The sequence below is a fragment of the Carettochelys insculpta genome, chromosome 1 (genome assembly GCF_033958435.1).
Source record: "Carettochelys insculpta isolate YL-2023 chromosome 1, ASM3395843v1, whole genome shotgun sequence".
NCBI lineage: Eukaryota > Metazoa > Chordata > Testudines > Carettochelyidae > Carettochelys > Carettochelys insculpta.
In genome coordinates, this window is record NC_134137.1 from 121,840,508 (window position 1) to 121,867,290 (window position 26,783).

General features: G+C 41.1%; 1 protein-coding gene across 2 annotated transcripts in view; it reads left to right on the forward strand.

Annotated features, from left to right (window-relative positions):
• SEPTIN10 (septin 10) overlaps positions 1-26,783 on the forward strand; it is a 54,467-nt gene that overhangs the window by 18,540 nt on the left and 9,144 nt on the right. For both annotated transcript variants that reach the window (XM_074990966.1, XM_074990976.1), the window contains exons 5-8: positions 12,572-12,733; positions 13,683-13,779; positions 14,371-14,539; positions 25,535-25,667. In XM_074990966.1, the coding sequence (XP_074847067.1) occupies positions 12,572-12,733; positions 13,683-13,779; positions 14,371-14,539; positions 25,535-25,667 (561 nt within the window). The remainder of the gene's footprint in view (positions 1-12,571; positions 12,734-13,682; positions 13,780-14,370; positions 14,540-25,534; positions 25,668-26,783) is intronic.

Genomic DNA, 26,783 nt, shown 5'->3' on the forward strand with positions numbered 1-26,783 from the left:
GGTGCGTCTACACTAGCCAGCTACTTTGAAGTAGCTGGCACCACGCTGAAATAGCATGCGTCGCGTCTACACGCGCCGTGTGCTATTTCGACATTGAAATCAATATTAGGCAGCGAGACGTCAAAATCGCTGTTCCTGTATGAAAGCGGGAGTAGCGCCCTACTGCTACATTCAGTGTCAAAGTAGGGCGTGTATAGACGATCCACGTCCCGCTACATCGAAATAGCGGGGTCCTCCATGGCGGCCATCAGCTGAGGGATTGAGAGACACTCTGTCCAGCCCCTGCAGGGCTCTGTGGTCGCTGCGTGCAGCAGCCCTTAGCCCAGGGCTTCTGGCTGCTGCTGCTGCTGCAGCTGTGGGTCCGTGCTGTGTTCACGGGGTCTGCAACCGGTTGTCGGCTCTGTGGATCTCGTGCTGTGCAGGCCGAGTGTGACTGGCAGGGGCCCTTTAAGGGAGCAGCTTGCTCTTGCCCTGGAAGAGCTAGTTCAGCCTGTGACCCCATCATCAGGCTTTGTTGGCCCCTTATTTCGGCAGAGAGTGCTTGTGCGTGTGGATGCACCGCATTTCCTTCTGGGGTGGCTCCTTTCAACGTTCCCTGTTGCTACTTCGACGTTGAACGTCGATGGCACCAGTCCTGGAGGACATGTAGATGATACACATTGAAGTAGCCTATTTCGATGTTCTTACTTCAAAATAGGCTACTTCGATGCAGTGTGCTTGTGTAGACATAGCCTACAAGGCATGGGTTCGGTAACTTAAAACCATTATGTTTCATATTTGAAATGTAAGACGTTTGCTAGGAAAGGAAGGAAGTGGTATGAACAAGCCTGTATTGGAATCTCAGAGTTACGAACACTTTGGGAGTGCAGGTTCTTTGTAACTCTGGACAAAACATGGTTATTCTTAGAAAAGTTTACAACTAAACATTGGCTGAACGCAGCTTTTAAACTTTACCATATGGAAGAAAAATGCTGCTTTTAGCCATATTAATTTAAATGAAACACACACAACATTTCCTTCATTTATCAACCTTTTTTAAACTTTCCCTTTTATTTTTTAGCAATTTACATTTAATGCAGTTTTATGCTGTACAGTATTTGCTTTTTTATTCTTATGGGATGTGGGGTGTCTCTCCTGCCTGATTGCATACTTCTGTTTCCTACTGGGATTGTGTGGTTGACTGGTCACTTCATGACTCTGAAATCTTCCTGTACGTAATACAGTAAACCCTGGATTTAATGGACTAATGGGGGGAAGGGGTGTCTGTTAATGCCAAAGGTCTGTTATATCTGATGGTTATACTGTATGATGATGCACTGACCTTCCCAAGCCATCGCTCACTCCTGTCCTCTCCCCACTTCTTCCTTTTCCCCCTCCTGCCCCATTCTTCCCCTCACACCTCCATCTACCTCTCCCAATCAACAGGAGAGGAGCTGAATGCCAGCCTGGCTACTTCCACCTCCTGCAGCTCTCAGCACTGTGCTTCCTCCAGCCCCTTGCTCTGAGCTGCCCGTGCACAGGTAGAGCATGGTTGCCCCCAGGCTGCCAGCGGCCACCAGCCTTCGACATCATGGCTGCTGCTCAGTGCCATTGCAGGTAGTGGTGACAAGGCGCTGACATGCTCCACACACATGGGATTGGGGGAAGAGAGCTCCTGTGCCCCAACACAGCCCCCCACACCCAAGGCTCCCTGGCCCCAGTGACTCCAGCCACTGCGGTAGCCCCTCCAGCCCCAGCAGCCGCAGCCATTTCAGCAGCTCCTCCAGCCCCAGCCATGGCTCGGGTGAGTCTCTGGCATTTATTTAGGGAGGGGTGGGAAGGCTGGCAGACAGTCTGTTATTTCCAAAGTCCGTTATCTGGGGTCCAGTAAATCGAGGGTTTACTGTATAACAGGCGAGGGGTGGGCAATAATTTTTGACGGAGGGCCATGCCAAAATTTTAGGAAGTGTTCAAGGGCCACATTTTTCTATGGCAAAGGTTTGGTGCAGAAGGGACCTCAGGGTAGGGGGTTGGGATGCAGGAGAGGGTGTAGGGTCTGAGAAAGGGTATGGGTGCAAAAGAGGATTCAGATTTTGGGGAGGATGCAGAAGGGGGTGCAGAGGGTTTGGGTGGTGACCTGGGGCAGGGGATTGGGGTGCAGAGTCAGGGAGGGAATGTGGCTGCTGGAGAGGATTCTAGCTTCGGGGGCAGAGTGCAGGATCTGGTTGAGAGCTGTGGCTGAGGGACAGGGGTGCAGAAGATTTGAATGGTGACCTGAGGCAGGGAGTTGGGGTATGGGAGGGGGTACAGTGCCAGATGCAGGCTCTGGCTGGAAGCTGCTTACCTAGACAGCTCTCGGCAGGACCCTAACCCTCAGGTAGGCTCCCTGCCTAGCACAACTCTAGGCTGCTCAAAAGTGTCCAGCTGCTGCGGCCACAAGCCTCTTAGTGCTGTGCATGCCTTGCGAAGGAGGATCAAGGGAGACTTTGCATGCTGCCCTGCACAATCCTTGTCAATCGCATTGGCCACTTTCTGGCCAATGGGAGCAGTGAGGGCAGTGCATGTGGCACCTGGAGGCACACAGCTCCCACAGCTGGATGCTTTGTGCAGCTTTGGGCTGCCGCAGGCAGGGAGCCTGCCTGAGAGTCTTGGTAGATCACCAGCTGTATTTTGTCCACCCCCAAATTAAGCTAATGCCTTGAAGTTTTTCCTTTGTTATTGAAATTCCTGCCTTTTGCACCAAACATGGAGGGCACTGAAGCCAGAAACCTTCAATTGCTCTTTGTTTTGGGAAATCATGTGCTGTAAGGTCAAATTAATGTTTTTGTTTTCCTTTTCCTTTTCAAATTTTGAAGAGCTCATCAGCCTTTGTTTGCTGGCTATGGCCTGTAAGGCCATGGAAGTTTTGTAGTTAAAAGGTGGATGGAATATGGAATAGTTTCTCAGGGGATTTGGGAATCTTAAGGGATACAGCGTTTAGTTAAGCAGTCTCAATTAAATATGGATTGATCTGATGTAACTAAACTTAATATGTGCATCATCTAATCTATGACTCATTGAGTGTTTTACATAACCACTGTGTTGTAACCCACCTCTGGATGTTCAATACCATACCTTTCATACCTTACCTTCACTGGCATTTACTGTTTTGTACCCATGTAGGGTTACAAAAATATTTTGAATAAAGCTATTAAAATTACAAATAATAGATTTTAGGTAATCCTAATAAATATTACTGTTGCTGTAGCAGATAATTTAAAGTAACTGTAACTATACCCTATTACATACTTTATGTTGGAATGTCATTGCTTTAGCCTTGGTCGCAGCTAATTGACAATGTTTTGAAATAGACCTGTTTAACTAATAGGGAAATCTGTGCTACTGATTTTTTTTTTTGCTTGTTTATCTTAGTTACTTCATCAGCATTTTTCTTCTACTATACAGTGTGTCACCTGTTATTTGCTTGAATAGTATGAATGCTTGAAAAGGACTGAAAATTAAATTAAATGTAAGAACAGTTTTCTGTTTATGTTTAAAACTCTATATTGGAAACACTAAATCAGTGTTTCTCAACCAGGGGTATGACTACCCTTGGGGTATGTCAAAGTTTTCCAGGGCGGGGTACTCAACTCATCTAGATATTTACCTAGTTTTACAACTGGCTACATAAAAACACCGGTACAGTCAGTACAATCTAAAAGTTCATTCAGGCAATGTCTTGTTTCTACTTCTTCACATGCCTTATGCTGAAATGTAAGTACAGTATTTCTATTACCGTTCATTTATTTGATAATAAGATGGTGGAAAGTCAGTAAGTTTCAGTAGCAGTCTTCTGGGATATTTGTGCATGTTTCAGTAAATAAGTGGTTTTTAACTAAGGTGTAACTGGTTGCAATGCAAAACAAATCTGACTCCTGAAAAGGGTACAGTAATTTGAAAAAGTCAAATGGCACTTGTTTCAAGACCGCAGATTTCCTGAGGCCTGTATTTCTCAGCTGGTAGTACATGCATCCTTTGGGGTATGCAAGTGAAGTCTGGGGGTACTTAATGTTTTTATTAAAGGGTACTTTATTTAAAAAAAAAAAAAAAAGGTTGAGAAACGCTGCACTAAATCATTGTATCCAAGACAATCCAATTGAATCAGTGAATTTCCAGCAGCTGTTACTTTGCTTTACCTGATCTAAAATGAGGCCAGTCTTCTGAAGCTCCATTGTTGTAACTGAATTAAGTTTTAAACCTCTTAAGTATTGTCAGCTGAACAGAGTATATCAGTAAATAGTTAGTAAGGTGGTCTTATAAAAAACTGCTTTCTTTTGACATTTTTGTGTGGGAGGCACTTTTTGTTGTGAGCATTTGCTTAATATGTGTGACATGCATGTTTTAAAAATTGTGTGATGCTTTTACAAACAATAATCACTTACCTGTTTTTTCACATAGCAATGATCCTATTTGTACCAACAAAGACAGGGCAGGGAAGAGAGCAAGCAACAGGAAGTAAAAACAGATGTTTCTGAGATAAACAAATACTGAATATTTAATGCAACTGCATTTAAAAGGAAGTCTGCCACAAACTGCAGCTGTTTCTCATTCATAAGATACAGGGGGTATACAATCTACCCAGAACATCTCTAATATTATGACAATGTAGAACCTGGATTATCAATGTCAGCGGTATTATTTTACTTTATGTTTTACCTAAGAATGTTGGTAATGTGCAGAAGTGATTCATGATCACTTAGGAAGCTTTTGTCTTTTCAGTCCCTTGTTCTGTGTTTTTGTTTGTTTTGTGGACAATGTAAGAATATTGTAATCAGTTAATGAATTCCTTGTATTCAGGGATATCACAGTATGCAGTATGTTCAAAGAGAAAGAGTGGGGTTTGTATTCCCTGCTTGTCATGGAGGCAGTCTGCTATCTTCTGAGGACTTAAAAAAGTTTTTTATATGAGCTGAAAAAATAGCTTAGATGTTAAAACAGATTGCCACATGCAAGGCATGTGAACACTGTTTTGTTCATTATATACATTCTGTTTTGGAGGAACTCTTGTCTCATCGGTCATAGGAAGACTCATATTTGCAAAGAGGGAATGTGCTATCTCACGTACAGTAAACTCTTTCATACCTGGCAGCCCCAGCACCATGAGGTTGCCGGATGTTCAAATATTCTGGATAATGGAGAGGTATACTTAGCAATACATAGCAATAAAGGAAAGCAAAATTAGATATTAAGAAACAAACAAAAATGTATGCATAGTACCTTATTTACCAACAACAATAGTATTGTAGAATGCTGGATTTGAAAGTTTACTCGACTAAGATATGATGATGTGATAGAATGAGGGTGAAAGAAATATACAAAGTTCCTGATTATATTTCCTTGTAGATAAGGTAATATACGTTTATGGAAACAGGACTTTAAATTTTGACTTCCTATCGTAGACAAAGTCTAGATTTTTAAATTTTTCATCAGATTTTTAAGGAGTGATTTACTACTGTTTTTTTACTGGCTCTGCTGTATTAAACTGGTGGATTGGTGCTGGGGGTTTCTCTGCAAGTCCATTAATCTAGCTCTTTGTGAACTCACACTGGGGGTATTGCTGATCCCATTGCTCTGTAGCAACCTTGCATTTAGTCTTGTGATAGATCTCAAAAGCAGTCTCACAGTTTTATCAGCTTTGTCTGTTCATTTGTTTACCGACACACTTGCTTCTCCTTTTGCTGGTGCTCAGAAGTCATAAAGACAGTCATGAGTAGGGGAGATATTGGGAAATTAGTCATTCTCTTTTGGGGTAATTACTTGTCTGGGCTTGCTTGGGAGGTTATGAGATTTACTGGCTGAAAATCTTATTAACAGCACTAACATGAACATACAGTACAAAAGTAACCAGAGGATTTGAAAGACTAGGTCACAGTGCAAAATGACATCTGACTCAACATTGGCTGCTTACTTTTGTGAAGTGCATAACTGTTTGCTTACCAGTACAGCAGAAAGGTGCGTTAAAATAAGAAAAGAAAAAAAATCAACATATCATTACAAAAATAGTCCAATATGCTGCATTCTTTGATTTGCTTCATTATTGAACATATTCAGCTATTCTTTTGTTAGCTCTCTGTACTACTAAGTATTGCAGTCCTTCCAGATCTGATTCTTGCAGTGTAATGTTTGAGACAACTCCATGCTGGAAGAGGTAACTCATTTAATAGAAGACATGCTTTCTAGTTAGCAAGGCCAGTACAGGGAGCCAGTTACGGGGCGGGGTGGGTCTGAGATTCTGGCTTAATTGTCAGATAACATGCCTACCAAACTGCTTAACTACACTCATTGTCACGATGTGAAAGACACCTGCTGTCCTACATTGTGAAATCATGTTTGTAGGGCTGGTGTGGCTGTGTTGGTCCCAGGATATGGCAATGTTAAAGGCGGATTATGTAATCCTTTTAACTGGGCCAACTTCCTTTGGTGAAAGAGAGCTTTCAAGTTCCACACAGCTCTTCAGGTCACAACACTCAAAAGCTTGTCTCTTTCATCAAAATAAGTTAGTTCAATAAAGTCTTTTACCTGACCTGTCTCTTCTCCCTCATTATGAACTAATGGCTGTCAGAAGCCATGTCTAATATATTTTTACAAAAGCATGTGTGCGTAAGTAAATAGTATGGAGCTGATAGCCACACCTATTAGGCTGCCCTGCATTTCCCATTATGTAACTGATTTTAGAAGATGTTAACTTTGCCAGACTTGAATCACGCGGGATGAAATTGTGCATGCCAAGCAGTTGCCTCGGGGGCCGTGAGTGAGAGCGAAAATATGTGTGTGTGAAAGAGAAAACAGCAGCCACAACGGGTCAGCTAGTAAGGAAAAATTACTTTAGCACGAATTAAAAATACTGACGGCCTTTTCTTTGAGAATCTCCAGCATCCTTATGCTTTGGAGCACGGACTTAAAATTTATCAGGGGGGTTGTTTTTCTTTCAAGGATTTGTTTTTTGTTTTTCCTGTGGAAAATCTGCCCAATATATCCACGTGATAAAGCAGTCATGTCGAATTCAAAGTCTACTGAGGACCCTACAGATGAAAACTGATAGTTTTCAGGGCCACCAAAGAAAATGTACTTCCATTGGAAAGTTGTAATTATTTATTCTTATAGATTGTTTTAGGTGTATTTTATAATATTTTTTCAAATGTTGTTTGAATATAATACAATTATTTTAATTGAGAATTTAATACTTAATATGAGTTTTATTGTTTTGTAATTTTACTTAATAGTTCATAAAATTTGAGAAAAGACACCTACCAGTGAGGGAAGAAAGAAATAGAAAACACTGATGATAAAAGCAGACCAGGGAGAAAAGCCAAACCATCTCAAAGAAAGAAGGGATGAATGGTTTTGCAGTGAACATGCAAAGCCAGGTGTCAGGACGCCTGCATTCAATGGCCAGCTCTGCACTCTGTGCTGCCAGTTTCATAAGCTCTAAAAATGAGGATAACCTACCACACAGGAAAGTCATGAGTTATTAACATGAATGAATGAATGGGCTTTGAGACTGATGGCTGCAAAGAACAGCAAGAGTTAATTTAAGCAGGGGGAATGGAGCTGTAGAGACTCAGAGAATGAAAATGAGGGTTGAGAGAAACTGTTTGCCACCAGTTTGCTGGTGAAACATCTGTGGTGTTATGTCGCTAAGGGTGTACTGAAGTCAGAACATTTCCATTGTAGAGGGGTTGCTTTGTCAATCATTGTGATCAGGACTGAGTGATGCATTGGCTGATTTTATGTATTTCTCTCTCACCTTTAAACAGGGTGTGGGGAACAGTGAACCCCCTCCCCCTCTAGAGATTCCCCTTTCTCCCACCAGCTTTCAGTAGGCCATAGAAGACATCATAGGAGACAGAAGCGACTGCAACAACTACCATGGAATCTCCCTCCTAAGCGTCACTGGTAAACTGTTCACTCGCGTCATCCTTGGCAGACTCCAGAAGATTGCTGAGAGGGTGTACCCTGAATCGCAGTGCGGATTCCGCGCAGAGAGGTCTACCGTTGATATGGTCTTCTCTCTAAGGCAGCTGCAGGAGAAGTGCAGGGAGCAGAGAAAGCCACTCTACATAGCCTTCATCGACTTGACCAAGGCTTTTGACTTGGTCAGCAGGGATGGTCTGTTCAAACTGCTCCACAAGATAGGCTGTCCTCCACGGTTACTGAAGATGATCCAGTCGTTCCACGAAAACATGAGAGGAACCATCCAATATGATGGCGCATTATCGGATGCTTTCAGAATCAGGAGCGGCATCAAACAAGGATGCGTGCTTGCTCCGACATTGTTTGGGATCTTCTTCGCACTCCTCCTGAAGCATGCCTTTGGATCTTCAACAGAGGGCATCTTGCTGCAAACAAGATCCGATGGGAAACTGTTTAACCTTGCAAGGCTGAAAGCTAAGTCTAAGGTGCGAGAAGTCCTCATCAGAGACATGCTGTTCGCAGATGATGCTGCTGTAGTGTCTCACACAGAAGACCAGCTTCAAAAACTGCTGGATCGGTTCTCCAAAGCGTGCAAGGACTTTGGGCTTACCATCAGCCTAAAGAAGACGAACGTACTCGGTCAGGATGTTGCTGAATCCCCATCAATCAGTATTGACAACTATACGTTAGAGGTTGTCCATGAGTTCGTTTACCTCGGGTCCACCATCACTGACACCCTGTCGTTGGACACTGAGCTAAATAGGAGGATCGGAAAAGCGGCCACAACTCTGTCCAGACTCAGCAAGAGAGTGTGGAATAACAACAAGCTGTACACTCACACCAAAATGCAAGTCTACAGAGCCTGCATCCTCAGCACCCTCCTTTATGGCAGCGAGACTTGGATCCTGTATGCCCGCCAGGAAAAGAGGCTGAACGTCTTCCACTTGCGCTGCCTCAGGCGCATCCTTGGAATATCATGGAAGGACAGAGTGACCAACACTGCCGTCCTCGAGCAAGCTGGAATCCCAACCATGCACACCCTCCTCAGGCAGCGTCGACTCCGCTGGCTTGGCCACGTCCACAGGATGAATGATGGAAGGATTCCAAAAGACATCCTGTATGGTGAGCTAGCCTCTGGCAAAAGACCTCCCGGACGCCCCCAGTTGCGTTACAAAGATGTCTGCAAGAGAGACCTCAGAGAGGTAGACATCGAGCTGGACAACTGGGAAGATCTAGCAGACGACCGCAACAGATGGAGGCAGGGGTTACACAAGGGCCGTCAGAAGGGCAAGTTGAAGATCAGACAGCTAGCAGAGGAGAAGCGAGCGCACAGAAAGCACAATAAGGACTTGCCAGACACCCACTACATCTGCAAGAGATGCAGCAAGGACTGTCACTCTCGTGTGGGTCTTTATAGTCACAACAGACGCTGTAAATGAAGTCCTCAATTGAAACTTTAAAGGGTGCGATCCATAGTCTATGCAGACTGAAGGATGCCTACTCAAAGAGTAACAGTAGTAGAAGACATCACAATCCAGCATGAATTTTGTCATGACCCTGTGCATCAGATCACTAGTATTACTCAATTTGTGGGCTTAAAATGTGCTTTTACAGCCATTTCCAGGATTTCACAATCAGTGTGACAAAATAACTATTGTACGCTAATTTGCATGTCTCATTCAGAACATAGAATAGGAAATGATCATGTAATGAGTACCTATGTGATATGTTGTTTTCTTTGCATTGTTCAGTGTGTGGCCACAAGCCTCCTTACTTACTTCAAACTATTCAGACCTTGCTCTAAATCCAGCATTGTTAGTTTCCTCCTGGGCTTGCCTATGACACTCATCACCGAGTGCTTCACAAAACATTTATCTTTACAACTGGTAAAATGAGGGGATATTTTCCTCATGTTGGGGCTGGGGAACTGAGATGCAGAGAGAAGAAGGTAAAAATTAATCAAATTTGGGTGCCCAGTCTGACACTTGAGATCTGATTATTCAGAATATGTAGCATTATATATCACTATAAAGGTTAAAAGCACTGTTGTCATTGACTTAATTATATTTATGATCACTCAGCACTTCAGCAAATCAGACCACAGGGTCTCAACTTGGACCAAAGAAAATGATTGAAACATTTAGTGACCTCTTAATAAAAGTTTAGTGTAAGTGGCTTAACTAGCCGTACATAGGAAGTGCGTGGCACAGGCAGCAATAGAATCTAATTTTCCAGGAAACCATTCAAGTGCCTTAACTAAAAGATAATCCTTTATCTTCCCTCAGTCCCTTTCTTGCCTTCTCTACACAGCTTCAAGCTTCTGTAGCAAATGAGTCAATAGCTTCCCATGCTACATAATGCTGAATTATCCCTAGAGCAGGTCCAGGCTATGTACTGAACGAAGGAGGGGTCCTGTGGCAGAAATGGTATGTTATCATGTAATTAAAGACTATCATAATGCATATGCATGGAGAAAGGGGGGAACAAATGAAGGTTTCACAGGTTAATTCCGGCATTTCCTAACTTTTGAGTACTCCATTTTGCTGCCTCAATGTTTTAAATTTTTTTCCATATAAATTGTGTCCCATAATCATCGATATAAATCTCACGCTTCTCCTGTAAATGAAATATTAAATTGACAAGAAGGATTTATGTGATGGTGTAGCTGTGTTAATCTGAAGATACAAAGTGGAAAATGTGGGCGAGTCATGATCTCTTACTGGTGAAAGAGCTGTGGTGGTGTCTCCTGCCCTGCACCAATCCTGAGGGCTCTTGCGTTGCCCTCAGGGCCCCACAGCCTACTCCATATTCCTCTTGTCAGGCCCCACAGCCCAGTCAAGCCTCACTGGCTTAATCAAGGTTCACAGGCCAAATAGCCTGGTCAGTACAAATCGCCCCTGCGGTCAGGACAGTGCAGCCTAATGACTAAAGTCAGTACGAATCTTCCCTGCAGTCAGGACGGGGCGGTGCAACAGCCAAAGTCAGTACGAATTGCCCTTGCGGTTGGGGCAGGGCGGTCCAACAGCCAAAGTTAGTACAAATCGTCCCTGCAGTCGGGGCAGGGCAGCCCAACATCCAAAGTCAGTATGAATAGCCCTTGCGATCAGGGCGGGGCAGCCCAACAGACAAACAGTCAGGCCTCAGTGACCTAGTCAAAGTTCTCGGGCCCAGCAGCCTATTTGGGCCTTAGTGGCCTAGTCACAGTTCACAGGCTCAGGGGCCTAATCAAGGCCTGTGGGGCCTAATCCCAGTTCCCAGGCTTAATAGGTGAGTCACAGTTCTCAGGCCCCGTGGCCTAGCCACCGTTCACAGGACCCAGCAGCCTAGCCAAGGCCTCTGCGGCCTAGTTATGATTCTCAGACTTAACAGCCTAGTCACAGTTCTCCCGACTTAGGGTTGCAGGGTGGTCGGGGAGGGGAGCTTGAGCCCTCCTGCTCCAGCCCAGGGGCCCTTTGATGATGGGCGTATAACCCCAGCCACCAGCTCAGCAAGGATCCTCACCACAACATGCTGAGCTCGCAGCATGGGCCTTCTCGGCTCCCTGCCCTGGTCTACTTCCTACCCTGCTGTGGATGTGACAGGCCGTCCTGGCTCTGTCTGTGTCTCCCTGGGTTGTGACTGCTGCTCTGGGGGTTGTTGCTGTGGTTGCTGGTGCCACTGTGACTGCTCCTCAGGCAGTGGTGTCTCTACCTCCAGTGAGTGTTGCCCCTATGCTGGGGCAAGAGCTCCTGCTCCCCAGGTGGCCAGCTCCAACTGATTGGCCTCCCTGGCTTTTATATCTGAGCTGCAGCAGGAGCATGCCCAGCAGGGCCTTAGGAGTGGGGCCTTTTCCACCCAATAAGCCTGGCCCAGCGCCCCCCACCCCCAGTCAGTGCAGGGTTGGTATACCCCATCACAGTCATGCTTTTGAGCTACATAGAGGGCTTCTTGTTTCTCTTAACAACACGTTATATTAAGTATGCCTATTTGGTAAAGGCAGGAAACCTCTGACGTATGATGGCCGGCAACTTTGCAGTATTGCCAGCTTCCTTAAGCTGCTGTGCTCACATTTTTGTTTTATGCTTGACCTCTGAACCAGAAAACTCTAAGAGCAGTCCGCAGCAGGGCAGAGTTCAACATTTGAATCTAACACCACAGCGGGCTTCTAGAGTACCAACAAAGAGAAAAACAGCACATTTGCTGTTTTATAGGCATAGAGAAATATCTAGAGTACACACAGTGGTAATACAATTTTTTTTTTTTTTACTTTGGATTCAGTATTTTAATAACTTGCTGCTAGTAGCTTTGTTGCCGTTCTTTTCCTTACAGATGTCTTTGGTGATGGAGCTTTGTTTTCCTTTTGGTAGGATTATAATGTCTTTTCTTCTATTCACTTTTGTTCTCTGCTTAGCTTTGGTGGGATTAATAAGTGATATATTAACTGCTTTCTTCTGGAATTCAAAGTATTGACTTTGGAAAGGTACACAACTTTTATTGTTTTGTTGGCTTTTTGAATGAAGCCATTCACATAAGTCAGTGGAAAGCTTGTTAGAAATTAATCCAGAATTTACAGGAAGCCACTGAATATTTTAACATTTATAAATCTTGCAGGCTTGAAACCAAAGCTTTTACATGTCCTGTAATTTATATAATTTCATAGGTGAACATTATACCAGTCATCGCCAAAGCAGACACCATTTCTAAAACTGAACTACAGAGGTTTAAGATCAAACTCATGGGTGAATTGGTTAGTAATGGAGTCCAGATATATCAGTTTCCAACAGATGATGAAACCATTTCTAAAATTAATGCCACCATGAATGTAAGTATGTTGCATACATTTGAAAGAATGTTTGATATTTCAGTATTAAAATAATATCCTATTAAACACTTTTTGTGTTTTTTCTCTTGCATGTTCTTTTTAAGGCAATAGGATTTTGTTTGACCCCCAGATTGCCCTGTTCTTATATCAGTTGATGGTATTGATCACCGTAAACTAAATTTGAGACGAAGCTAGGTTTTTCTTCTTGGACTACTGTCTAAAGGGGATCCTTCTAGTGTTGTATATGGATCTTGTATCTGTTGATCAGAACGTTTGAAAAGCAGTGCTATTGGGATTGCATGTGCTCAAGGACATAAATGGATGTGCAGCCTGAACTACCAGTTGGTTTCCCTTATCACTTGTGCCAAGGAGTTGGAGTAACAGAAAATAATTCCTGTTTTTTGTGGAATATTTTGTGTTACTTTAATATTTTTCCCCCGTTAGCAGTATAGTTGTGGAGCAGTTATTCAGTGTTGAGTAACATTTGCTGCCTAGTGGCTGAGCTAGTGGCATGAGCAAGGTCTCAAGCCTTAAGCCTTGCATTCCCTGTGGTGGCCTCATGTTTGTCATTGGTGGATGCTGAAAATGTCTATTCTGCTCTGAGGAAAGCGGTATCCCAGATAAATACTAGAAAATGATGCATGAGGGGCAGCTGTCTCAAACTCCATTTATTATAGATTTTCTGAGGATTGTACTGGATTTGAGAACCAGGAGTCCTTATAACATGTGCAGCCATCTGTTGGAGCTCTGAAGTCACTTGGTGCCTTGGCCATCCAGGATTTAATTAACTATTGCTCTTTTTAAATGGATTCTTAGTATGAAACTGATATGTAGTTATATTTGTCTCCAAAAGTTTGTTGTTTCTCTGTTTCAATTTTCAAGTGTTGCTTTCCAGTTCAAATATGAGAATAGAGGAAGTTAAAACTGACTTGCTCTGACTGTTTTACAGGGACACTTACCATTTGCTGTAGTGGGGAGCATGGAGGAAATGAAGATTGGAAACAAAATGGTGAAAGCTCGACAGTACCCTTGGGGCATTGTACAAGGTAAAATTTTAATTTTGAATAATGTTTTGCACAATATGTGAATGTTGCTTTTATTATATAAAAAAACAACTCAAGTAGTGGAAGTGTTTGTTTTATATTAAGTGGGCTGATGCTGGCTACTGATGCCAAATCGGTAGGCTAACTGATTGAAAAAATCATGGCTTGATCCTCCAGGTCCCACCAACCCAAATAAGATTGATGAGTGCTGAGAATCTCTGATAATCAGGCCATTGGATCCTGGGTATGGTGATTTTATTGCACTCTAAAAGTGCTGCTGGCACTACCAAATGTTAAAAGACTGCTATGTCAAAACAGAGAGAGAGAAATTTCTTTTGTAGATTCAAATAGAACATTCTGAAAAGAAAAATAATGGAGCCTAATAAACAATGTTTATAGTTAATGCTCAGATTATGTATTTCAGCTACTGGGTAAAAGAAACTAGGGCCATTCCCCCGTAATTCCCAAAAACAAGCAAAAACAACTTAATCAGCTAGTTGAATAGAACATTCCAAGGTTTTTCAAAATACTGTTAGGTGTTATACTTGTTTGTGTATTATCAATCAATACCACTATAATTATTTACCTGAATAGTGGAAAATGAGAACCACTGTGACTTTGTAAAGCTTCGTGAGATGCTAATTTGCACAAATATGGAAGACCTGAGAGAACAGACCCATGCACGGCATTATGAGCTGTACAGACGCTGCAAACTGGAAGAGATGGGCTTCAGAGACACAGGCCCTGAAAACAAACCAGTCAGGTAAGGGAGTGAATCCTTTAACTTGAATGTTGAGTTTATTTACTCCTTCTATTATAGTCTTTAAACCTCTGTAATCTGAGGGAAAAGATGAAAAATTATATTCTTTAACCCGCCAGTAGAAACAAATTGTGCTCTGAGGGAAATATGAGTAATAAATAGAAATTATAAAATTTTAAAATAGCCCTCATCACAATATACTATGTGTGTGATATGACTATTTTAGAGGAGCACAGACAGTTTCTGTATTTTTTCACAAATCACTGGTGCTTTGTTCCAAAAGAGGATTTTAACTTCTTGCAAAAATCCATTTGGCAGGCCATGTACTTCTGTATATATGCATACTATTTGCTATTTTTTTCTCTTGTCTTTGAAATTAATTCCAGCATAACCTTGCCCTTTTTATGCTTATAACTTTTGCTGTTTTATTCCATCTGTTATTGCTATCCAATGCAGAGGTGTTAGTCCGACTGAACACTATTGTCAAAAATAATTAAAGAAATAAGTTTAATCCTGTAAAATCACTGGTGCTACTTTTAACTTTTTAAATATCTTGACCATAAAAATTAGGAATTTGATGCCAAAGAAAATCTCCAAATAGCTTGTGTTAGAATTAATGGAGGATTCCAACAGTTTTTATAGAGAGCAAAAAGAACTTACTTGTAATCAGGCTTTTTTGTATAAGTTCACTTGGCACAACAAGTCCTCATAATTTATTTGCCAAATTTTTGTATTTTTAACTTTCTTACGTCTTATTCTTTATGTAACCCCCTCTTTGTGTGACTGTTTTATTTGTACATACACATTGTATGTCAGAATTCTTCCAGAAATAAACTCTTGAAGTGCCAGTTTTTCTCTCCTCCCAATCTATAATTAGAATTCAAATTCTCTTCTCTTGAGAGAGGAAATCTGTGAAGTGCCAATTTACTGCTGTGCAGTATTGGTGGCCAACTGTGGGCTGAATATACTTAAAAACACAGCAAAATATTCTGGAACTAAAGATATTGCTTAATGCTCTGATTCTTCATTGGCTGATATTTTTATATCTGGCCATCATTACTCGGTTATTATGAATACTAAAAAGTAACACATTTTGTAACTAGCTTTTGAATAGTTTTTCTAATTGCATAAATTCTCAGCTTTCATCTTCATGAAGAAGCTACAAAGCTGCAGCAACAGTTATGTACTGCAGAATGTTAATATTTAAGACAATACAGTTTTTGGCTTTGATTAAACGAATGCCTGATTTTAGCATTACTGGCAAGTGAGCTCATTTGACACGTTGTCATGCTGGATGTGAGAGAGCTTTCTAGAAGGTCTAAAGACATAAAACCTCTCTAGTAACCATGTGGTAATGTAGAACATCAATCACCATGAGAGAAATCTGAATGTAACTGCACATGTATAGAAAAATTGATTAGGTAATCTTGTGTTGTCCTGAAAGCAAGACATTATAGTAAAGAATTACCTCATTAACTACAAACCCTAGTATGAAGCATGTGAGTTTTCTCTAAGTAGAAAAGGAAGGGTTGGGTCCAAAGATTACTGAAATCAGTGGTATTGATCAGGAGTCAGGAATTTGGGTAGGACTATTGTTTTGGGTAATGGCTTGCCAATCTGACCTAAGAATCTCTAGGTTTGCCCTTCACCCCAGACCACAGCTATGAGGAGCCATAAGAGCTCTTATCTGGAGGTAGGTTGCATGACCTGCAGTAATTGCATGAACACTGCAAATGATGTAATAGTAGCACAGGGGTTATTACATTTAATAATGGAGTTTATAATCAAATATCTGAGGTGGTGATTATGTACAGATTAATCCACCTGGATTAGTCACATAAAAGCAGTATACAAGTACAAATGTGCCTAGAATAACACGATACTCACACTCCCCTTCCCCCCCACCCCCCGATGGACTTGAGAAGTTGAAGGACCAGCTTTCACTCCATTGGTGGTGAGCGACAAGATGGTGTTAGAACCGAGGAACCTTTAAAGATTCAGAAAGCAACTAATACCAGTAGAAAGAGAGGTGGGCGGGGGGGTGGGGTGGAACTTAACAGAAATCTTAGAACAGAGTGGACCAGCTCTGACTCATTGTCGGCTGTGGGCTAATTTAGGTCTCCTTATGTCATTTTGACTCAACCTTTTAAAGTCAAAACTAGACTTCCACAACCTAAGATTTTGAGGGTACACACGCCTGACCGGAGAATGCAAGTAATGCTCTCCTTTGAATATGCATAAGACCTCGCATTGCAGCCTCATTAATAACCTCCAAAATGGGCATTTGCAGCAAGATACCATCTAACAGCCCTTGGTGATGTAGGTCTTTACTTCACAATAATCCAGATGATTGATCTGATAGGGCTGTAATGTCTTAGCAGTGCGCAAGATAAAAAAAGCTGTCTACTAGCTAAACTGAAGTTTGGGAATGCAGATGCACTCCCCTTTATCTATATCTGCCTGGAAATATCCAGACACCCACACCTACCTAGCTCAAGCTAATGTCTTACAGAGTATGTCTGTAGGGTCTCTTGTCATTACTGCTAACATGGAATAAAACAGTGAGAGGGAGATGGAAACAGCAAATAATATATATAATGTAGGTTTGGGCTAACATATCCTGATAGGCTACAGTGGAAGTCTTTCCAATTGCTTTTAGTTCAGTGAGTTTTAGATCAGGTTTTAAATGCATTGGCAGTTGAATAATTTTTCCTTAACTGGGAAGAATTGTTCTGGTAAAAGGTTTTAGCTGGCATTATGAGAGACAAGTTCATTGATACCACTGTATTGCAACTGGCAAATCTCATTTCCACTGCTATTGGAAATGGCAGTAGTCGTAGAGAACCATAGCTGTTTTTTATAAATTGTCTTGTATGAAACAGGGTGTTGGTAAGCATCCATTGGATATAAGGCAGTGGAATTATTTTTATTACTGTGTCCAAAAGCATGCTAGGTCCCCTCAGAAAACCTGGAAAGAAAGCCTATTCCAAATGGAAAAGCTAGAAATATACTTAGTGCACAAATGGAGTAACAAGGAATAGATATGGAGAGCAGAGATAATGTTTTCTGGTTAAATAGGCCAATAAACATAGCAGTCCTTTTATTCAAATGTCCTGTATGAGTTTGCTTAGTAATAGGGACAGTTAACTGTGTTTCATTTGTAGCTGCATTCCAGACATATTTTGTTTATAATGGAATTCTAACAAACCACTGTATTCTTACTTGTAAGGGATTTAAATGGCAATAATTATAATTTAAATTGTGTTAATCTGAATTAAGAACATCTACCCAATAAATCTTGTACATGTGCCTTGTAAAAGAATACTTGTATGAAAAGAGAGATCAGATGAATTGCATAGATATGAGATAAGCTACATGTGAGAGGCCCTATCCCAAAAGGATAGTGCAGAGGTTTTTGCTAAACATCAGTCTAAACAGAGATGTCTGGTATATAGCTTTAGAAACTAGAATTCACTGTCTACCACATCCTGGGGTATATGGCTAATCACTTGAAATCAAACATATTTGGTATGGTGCTGCGGTTAGAACTATTTTTGTTTCCTGGCCCTGGAAATAGCCCTCCTGTTACCAAACTGGAAGCAAAGTTGTTGAAGGATTCAGAATTTAAAGTTAATTGGGGGAGAAGGGAAAAAATTATCTATATGTAATATAAAATATGAGAGACAGAGAGAAAAAGAGAGATACAATTGCATGATAGCTGTTTGAAGAGACTATGTATTTGAATTTCATCTCTAAGAGCAGCCTCTGAGCCTGATTCTGAGAGGTGCAGACCACCTGCAGTTTCCTTGAAGTAGATAGTGTTTTGTTCTTCTCTTCCCTCCCATGCTGTCCATGGAAGCGTGAGCCAAGTATGCCAGCTGAGTCTGGAATGAAGTGACACCTGGTTGGTCATTGCCCTGAGTCTCCCTGTGGTTGCTGGTGTGGCTAGTGGTAGGAAATTAGATGATAGCTAATAAGCATCCTTAACTCAGGCTGTTTGCTGACCCATTGCTGTGTTAGGCCCTACTCCAGGATATTACCTGTATCCTTTTCTTAGGAGCTGTTTATCCTCTGGTTGAAGAAGACTATCACAGAAGCATTGAAAATAATTACTATTTTAACATAGATGGGAAAAGATATATACAGCTCGCAAAAGATATATACAGCTCGTTTAATATCTTGGTTTGAAGTTAATCTTTTTTTCTACATTCACAGCATGTGCCTCTTATAAACCTTCCAGCTATTTTTCTTGTAAAGGGAACAGAATGCCCAAAATTGGAGCAACCAGTTGTTCCTTGAGCTAATATTTCTTTTTAAGCTATGGTGTCAGATTCTATTTTAAAATCCTCAAAGCAGGCACCTCTTTTTCTGAGGGGTTTCAGAGAAGGGCAGCAAGAGTGATTAGGAACATGAAAAAGTTCTTTCTGTGAAGAAAGATTGAGATTTGTTGTGAAAAGATGATGAATAAAATGGGACAAGATAAAAGTAGAGAGAAAGCTATTTAGTAGATTCTGCCATCCCATAAGGACAAGGCAAATTAAGTGAATTTGATAGGCAGCAATATGAACACTGATGAAGTGAAGTATCCCCCGCCCCCCGCCCCCCATGATAGATGCCTTTGAAGTCAGAAACTAGTGAGTCAATGAGGGTTTGGATGTTCGGACATTCTTGCTGTTCACTAGTTTTCAAAATATGCTCCACAGACCCCAAACATCTGCAAATTGTCTTAAGATTTCCAAAAATATCCACAACTCTATTTGAAAATTTGTAAGTGTCTGTAAATTAAAAAAAAGGTTGAAAGCTGTTGATACCAAGTTTATATTCAGTGCTTTAAAAAGTGTTGAAAGCCTCTTGTGTGAGGTTTTAAACCAATCTCTAACTACTAGGTATTAGGAGGAAACTGTCATGGGGTCCAAACTATCTCTCAGCTGCCTACTCTGTGGTTTCTTTCACCTGCTTGCCCTGACATCGTTTAGATACTGGACTCGATGGATTGTAGGTCTGATCCACTATGAGGATTCTCTTTCATGTAAAGCTGTGCTGCATGTCTACATAAAGAATAAAAATAAACAAAAAAGAGTCATTACAGCCGTTATAGCTAAAAAGATTTAAAATCCCATCATTAACCAGTTGTTTAGATATAAGTTGCCTCTTGTTCAAGCCTTTTTTGGGTAAATACTTAGGTAAGCAGGTAGGCTTACTACATTTTGAGGGTCCATTATTGTCAACTTTAGGAAACCTCTGAAATAGTCTAAGTTGAACTCCCTGAAAATACCTTGCCACCAGCCTTAGAGTTAAATCTTGAGACTGTTAACTGTAGTGCCTTAACTGATGTTAGCTTTTGATGCTGAAGACTTCTACAACTTTTCTAGCAAACGGAGAGCTTTATTAATGGAATATATCTGAGGAGTCAGTTACTTGAATGACTTTGAAGGTAGGTTATTTAGCTCACTCTGTTTTTGTCATCTTGTAAGTTTTTGAACTTTCTGAGATGAGTAACACAAAATGTGAAATACTGTATCCTGAGCCTGCATAAACTGATTGAACATGAGCAAAACTTGATTGATTTGCACCTTTGTTTTTAGGGTCCCCCTACTACAGGGTTACACAGGTAGCAAAAAGTCTATATCTCTCAGCCATACTTCTGTAGAAAGGTATGTAGTAATGTGGTAGTGAAGTATGTAGTGGTTTTGTAAGATATTAAAAATTATATATCTTATTTGCATATAAATGCCCTTATTACAAACTTTCCTCTCCCAGCAACCCCTATTACAGACTACTAGATTATTATTTAAATTCTGGAGTGCGTTATTTGAAGCACGTCAGAACCAGCATTGTGTACATTTGGAAAAGTGTTTAACTGACCACCATATAATCAATGTCATTAGATACAGCTAGTGCCAATTTGAACTCTGAGGAAATAGAAACCACTCTTAAAATTCAGCACTTTATAGATTTGCATTCCTTTGCAATTAAACATTGTGGGGAGGGTTGAGATTATTGCCTGTTCTGGATTTTTTCATTGTGATTTATAAAACAGTACTATATTTTGGAGACAAATTGAGAAAGGAACAAAGGCAGTGCTTTTATAAATGTCTGATTAACTGACAAATATGCTGTCTTCAAGTCCAACTTCTTTGCATCCATTTTAGCCAGTAAGTTTCTCTGCAGTACTATTCCTATAAATATAGTCTTAAACATGTATCTAAATGAATAAATTTCTAGGAAAGTTGGCTTAATTTCTCCAATTTTTTTAATTGGAAAGAATATAGTGACAGCTTGTGTGTTAAGATCTTGGGGTGATGATTTTTATTTTCAAAGAACTGTAGTTGTGGTGACCTTTACCATTCCAGCACTAAACCTGAGCTGTTGAACTGAAGACTTATATTTGATGCTATGTGCATTAAAGACTGCCCAAACTGCAGATTAACAGCTATCTGTCTGAGAATTTATAGTATAGTATCATAACATCTTACAGACATAAGTTCATGAATCTTCCCAACAACCTTTTCTTTAATTTGGTTTATGTTTAGAGACTTGAAATGGCTGCTACCATCACTTAAAAAAAGGGGGGGGGGCAAAAAAGCAAACAAAAAAAAAAAACAACCCTGTTCATTTGGTTGAAAAAATGCATAGTACTGAGATATAGTCACTTATTTCTGTCACAGTCTTTGTATCCCACATGGGGAAACCAGAAGAGGAAGGAAAGTAGTATTGTCAAAATGATTAGTGAATTTATGAGTGGTTTCAAACTCTGTCCTGTTAGTGAATTGTGGAGAGGTTTAGAGTAAGAGGAGGAGAATCAAACCCTTCCTCCAAACCCCACTGAAAAGGTATTGCAGTCCCACCGTCTGTCAGTGAGGCAGCAAGCAACAAAGTGCTGAATGTGTGGAGGAAAACAGGTAGTCTCTGTCTACGTTGGAGGCAAGCGTAAACGTAGCCATAGTGAAGGAACTGTGACTGATACAATAATTGCAAATTCACTAACAAGACTTTCAAGAAGGAAGAAAGAAATGGAGTGAATAGACTATCGGCCTTAGCAGTGTCACACTTCCTGTTGTATTGATTGACAATGAACTGATATTTAGGACTAGGGAGCTTTCATACAGCTGCCATAAAATTAAGTACAAATAACAAGAGGTGAAATTTTCACTTTATTGTAACATCTAAATCAGCAAATTCTTAGTTTTCCTGTTTCAGACATCTTTACACTGAAGATTAATTTGAGTAATAACAGCTGGACAGGATTTAATTTTGTTAATATGCCAGAAAGGAAGAACATTAGTTAATAAATAAAGACATGTTGATGCAGTGTTTCAGCAACCTGGGAGGAATCCAGGAACCTTGCTCTTGATAGCTGAAGAAAAATGCCTAGCTGGCAGCCAGAAAAGAGAATCAGAATATTAGAAAAGGCAAACAGGGCACACCTGTAACACCATAACAGAGAGGAGCATTAGTGCTAATGTTCAGATTTTATCATGGTTATTTTTAGTAAAAGTTACTGACAGGTTGTGGACATCTTGACAATAAACCAAAATTCACAGATGCCTGTGCTCTGTCTGTGACTTTTACTAAAAAGAATAGGGATGGGGACAAGCATGGAGAGCAACTGAAGCCCAAGTTCCAGGGAAGGGTGTGAGGGGAGGAGAGTCTGAGTCCCACTGAAGAAGAGAAATCCAGTATCCACTGCCACTGTAGCTGACAGCTCCAGGGCTCCTGCTGGCTTCATGAAAGTTTAGAGATCTGGGGCCACCTGCAGAGGCTCGGAGTTGCAGGGCCGCCAGCAGTTGACAGCTTCAGCCCCACTGCCCTGTTGCACAGGGTTAAAGCAGTAAATATCACTAAGGCTACATCTACAGTATGAGATAAATTTGAATTTAAGGCCGTTAGCTCGATACTACCACTTGATTGTCTTCACTGTAAGTACCATTAGCTCGATTTAGGGAATGATAATACTAATATCATATCGTCGGAACCTGCTGGGTGTAGCATCAAGTTTGAATTTAAAATTTTAATTAAAGGCTGGTGTGGAAGCACCATATCTTAAAATTGAATTTATTAGCCTCCACAGATGTCCCAAATGTAACCCACAGTGCCCCACAGTGCTCCACTCTGCCCGCTGCTCTCCAGGTGTACAGGAATTGTGTAACAGGAAGACAGTGAATTTTAAATCAGGACCAGGAGGCCTGTGGCTGAGGGTCATATTTGTATGAGAAGCTGATAAGAAATGTCTTTTCTTTTTTTTGCTGTTAGCACTGTGAGTGCATCTTCCCGTTACTATTAGCCCCAGCACAGAGTTCGTGGTTCTGTCTCTACACTTGGTATTTATTTCTGCACTGCCTGGCACCAGCCGCTGCCCTGCCGCACTACGTGGCAGCAAGGCTGTTGCGGGGGTCATGCTTGTATAAGAGGCCAAGAAACTTCTTCTCAGCGGTTTACATTTTTTGCGCATCCCACCTTCCCTCCCCAGCAGGCACCATGCAGTCGAGGTCTTTCCTGCACTCAACCACATCATATGGCTAGCCCTGGATCTAATAAAGGACATGACTGCCATTTGGTGCTGACCATGCTGCCAGGCAGCACCCACCATATGCATGGTTAGGGCTCCAAGGGTGGGGGAGATTTTTGGGGGTTTGCAGTCACTGGGAGGGGGGAGTCTCCATCGGTGGCCAAGTTTTTGAGGGACTGGTAGCCATCTGGGGAGACTGCTTAATCTGCCCCCCCACCAAAAATATTTTCGGGCCCTTTCTGCTGCCAGGTGGAAGTCTTCCCCAGCAGCTAAGCTTCTTGGGGCCTTTCTGCCCCTAGTGGCTATGAATTACAGGGGCTTGCAGCTGCCTGGGGGGAGTGGTTCAAGTGACCCTCAAGCCATGAACCCTGCAGCCCAAAGTCAAAAAAGGATTTTCGGGGACCATGTCAACTGGCCATTCAACCTCTCGTACACCAAACCACCCCACAATGGCAATGAAATTTGGTGAGCTCCATCCACTATATTGATAATTTCTGTGTAGGAAAGAGGGAAGACAAAAAAATTTTTTCCTAGCTTTTTCTATCCTCTTTCTTCCAACTTTGGACCCCTCCACACAGGGAAGAGTGGGTGGAGGGCCAGCTGAGAATACAGACTGTGCATTGAAGCTGTATAGTGTTCTGGGAACCCCAAAACTCTTTCCTCAGCAACTCTCTTTTTTCCAAATCTTTACTACCTAGTCTTTCTCCGTGCTTTTCATTGACCTTGTATTATTTTCAGGGATCAGATGCAATCAAGGGAGAGGGGACAGTCAGTGGATGGCCAGCTGAGAAGATACACACCTGCTGATTGTTATAAAATCCTTGATAATTTCAGTTACAGCTACAGTTTTAAAAAGCAATTCAGTTTTGGAAGAAAAAGATAATTCGGAGATCTTTGTTGATGCCCTACTTTTCCTTCCGTCCGCCTGGAAATATGGATGTTTGCTTACCATGGGAGGAGAGTGAGTGCAATTCAATGTGGGAAGATTATGTCAGATACCAGTGAAAAGACCCAGAATGCTATGGGGATGAGGTAACTGTGGGATAGGTCCTCACAGTGCACTTCTGCAACAGTCAATATTTACCACTTGAGTGTGGGAGCAATAAGTTGACTTTGTGAGGAGCACTTGGGGAGGTGAGGGTAGTCAGATTCGAATTTATAAAATCCAGTGTTGCAAAATCGATATTAAGAAATTCAGATTTATCTCATAATATAGATGTAGCCTAAGGTCTTATGAAATTTATGGATTTCATGACTGTCAGGACAAAATCTTATCCTTTATAAGATTGCTAATACTTTGAGGACCCTTTTACAGGAGATAATGCTGATGGGTAGTTTAATAAGGATCAGTGCCAGATCCTCAGCTGGCGTAAAATAGGTGGACTAGGCAAGATAACTGCATCTTATCTACAGCAGTTACAAACTCAGTTAACATAGAATTTGCTATCTTACAAAAGATTTATTCAGATACTTTTTGAAAAGACCATTTTTGTTCAAGAATGACAGACATTTCCTGAAGATAAGTATCTTATACCTTTTTTTAAGATGTGAGTACAGAAATAAAACATCGTGATCTAATTAACAGTTTTGTTGTTGTTACCCTACTTCTGTGTTTTGTGTCCAGGTGTTTGCTTGATGGCCTGAACTGTTTTTTTTTTTTAACCCTCCTTAATAATTTCAAAGATAAGTATAGTAAGAGCTTCAAATATGTTAGCTTCTGTGAAGAAACTAATTTGTTTTTTAAAAACATACTAACATTTTTACGGAGGTTCAGATATTAAAAAACCTATTTTGTGAATATTAAATTACTTGTAAAATCAGATATCTCCTCCAGTCACACAAATATGATAGATATTCAGTTTTGAAATCATATAAAGAATCCTATGTATTTTGTTTGAGGTTCACATTCTTTCCTGTCATTCAGGTTGGGTCTTCTTATTTCATTTATTTCTCCAATGGCAGCTTTTCACAGGGACATAATCAGTCCAACAGCTGTTATGTACAAGATAGCTTCATGGTTGAAACATTTCAGAGACACTAAATTTTCATTTATTACAATCAGACTGTCCAAATACAAGACAACTCCTATTTTTTTCTAACATCTTGAGTGTCCTTCCATCTCCGTTTCTTGTAAACTTTAAATCTAGCAGACTGGAGATTGAGTATGTTCCTACTGCATGTTTAAAGATTTATAAAGGTCCTAAACTGCTGTAATCTGAAGTGATTCAAATCAGATCACTTAAGGACTTCTTATTGCTTTTTTAAACCTATGCATGCATGTTTACTTAGAACGATCAAAGTCTACAAATGTGTAGGGATTAGTTGCTTCTATTTAAGATTACTTATTGCTTGCATTTGAGGAGTTTGAGATATTTTTATTTGAGCTGAATAACTTGTTGAAGAAATGTGCCAGACTATTTACATGCTTCCTAGATATTTCCTTAACTTACAAACAATGTGATGGCAACTTTAAATTCTCTGGACTTCAGTCTACAGGAAACCTATGAAGCTAAGAGGCATGAGTTCTTTGGTGAATTGCAGCGGAAGGAGGAGGAGATGAGACAGATGTTTGTGCAGAGAGTCAAAGAGAAAGAAGCAATATTGAAAGAAGCTGAGCGAGAGGCAAGTATGCCTCCCTGTTATTCTTTTTAGTTCACAGGAGTTTGGAATATTTTAGCAAAATTACTAATACTGTGCCTGTCAATTTTGTATAGTTTTAGAGGCCAAAGTACAAAACAAGGCTGAATTCTATTGTGCTATACACTGTACAGAAATATAACTTGCACTACCAGTCCACAAAGGTTTCCACAAAGAATTGGACAGATGGAAAAGAGAAGCAAGTGGGCTTGGACAAAGAGTAGTAGAGATAGGATAACATAAGACTCAGGCTATCAACCTGGGTGGGGTGAAAGAGGGCAATTGCCCTGGGACCTGGCAATTCAAAGGGACCCAGAGCTCTGCTGCTGCCGCTGCAGCAGGAGCTGGAGACCTGGACCGTTTAAATCACAGTGGAATGTTGTACCAGGCACTCCAGTAGCTTGGGGGAAGGGGAAAGGACAGTTGTGCTACCCTCTAGGCAGAACTGAGGGCTGGCTTCTCCTAGCCCACCTCTTACACCTGAGACCCTGCCTCTTCCAGGGGTGCAAAGTTGCCCCACCTTGATCTAGGGTCTGTGGTGGCTGTTGGTCTCACTGATAAGTCTGCACAGATCTTAGTCCTTCTGTATCAATGATCACAGCTCATCATGAACAAGGGCATTATCAGATTGCAGTTTTCTGCATGCCTTATGGTAGAGATGAGTTTTCAGGAGGGAAGTGAAAGAAGATAAGGTGGTAACCACGGCGAATAAAATTATTTATAAAAAATTGGATTTTTTAAATTTAAATTGGGGGCTTTTGTTTTTTAAAAATCATGCTTGAAATACTAAATTTCTCATTTAAAAATAAGTCACAATTAAATCTCATCAGAAAGATGATACACGTGCACTTAAGAATGTTGGAACAAAGTCTGGATACTGTAGGTGAAGCAACAGAGGTTTATTACAACCAGCTGACGGAGTGATTCGGAACTTGGTTGAGTTTCAGAATGCACTGACAGGCATCAAGTTATGATTGGTTATATAGAGAGCTGATAGTCAGAGGAAAGAATAGAAGCAATAATAAGGAACCCCATTCTGTATTGTTTTCTCAGAAAACAGAAGTGCCAGTGAATTCAGTGGGGCTTATTCCAAAATTAAGT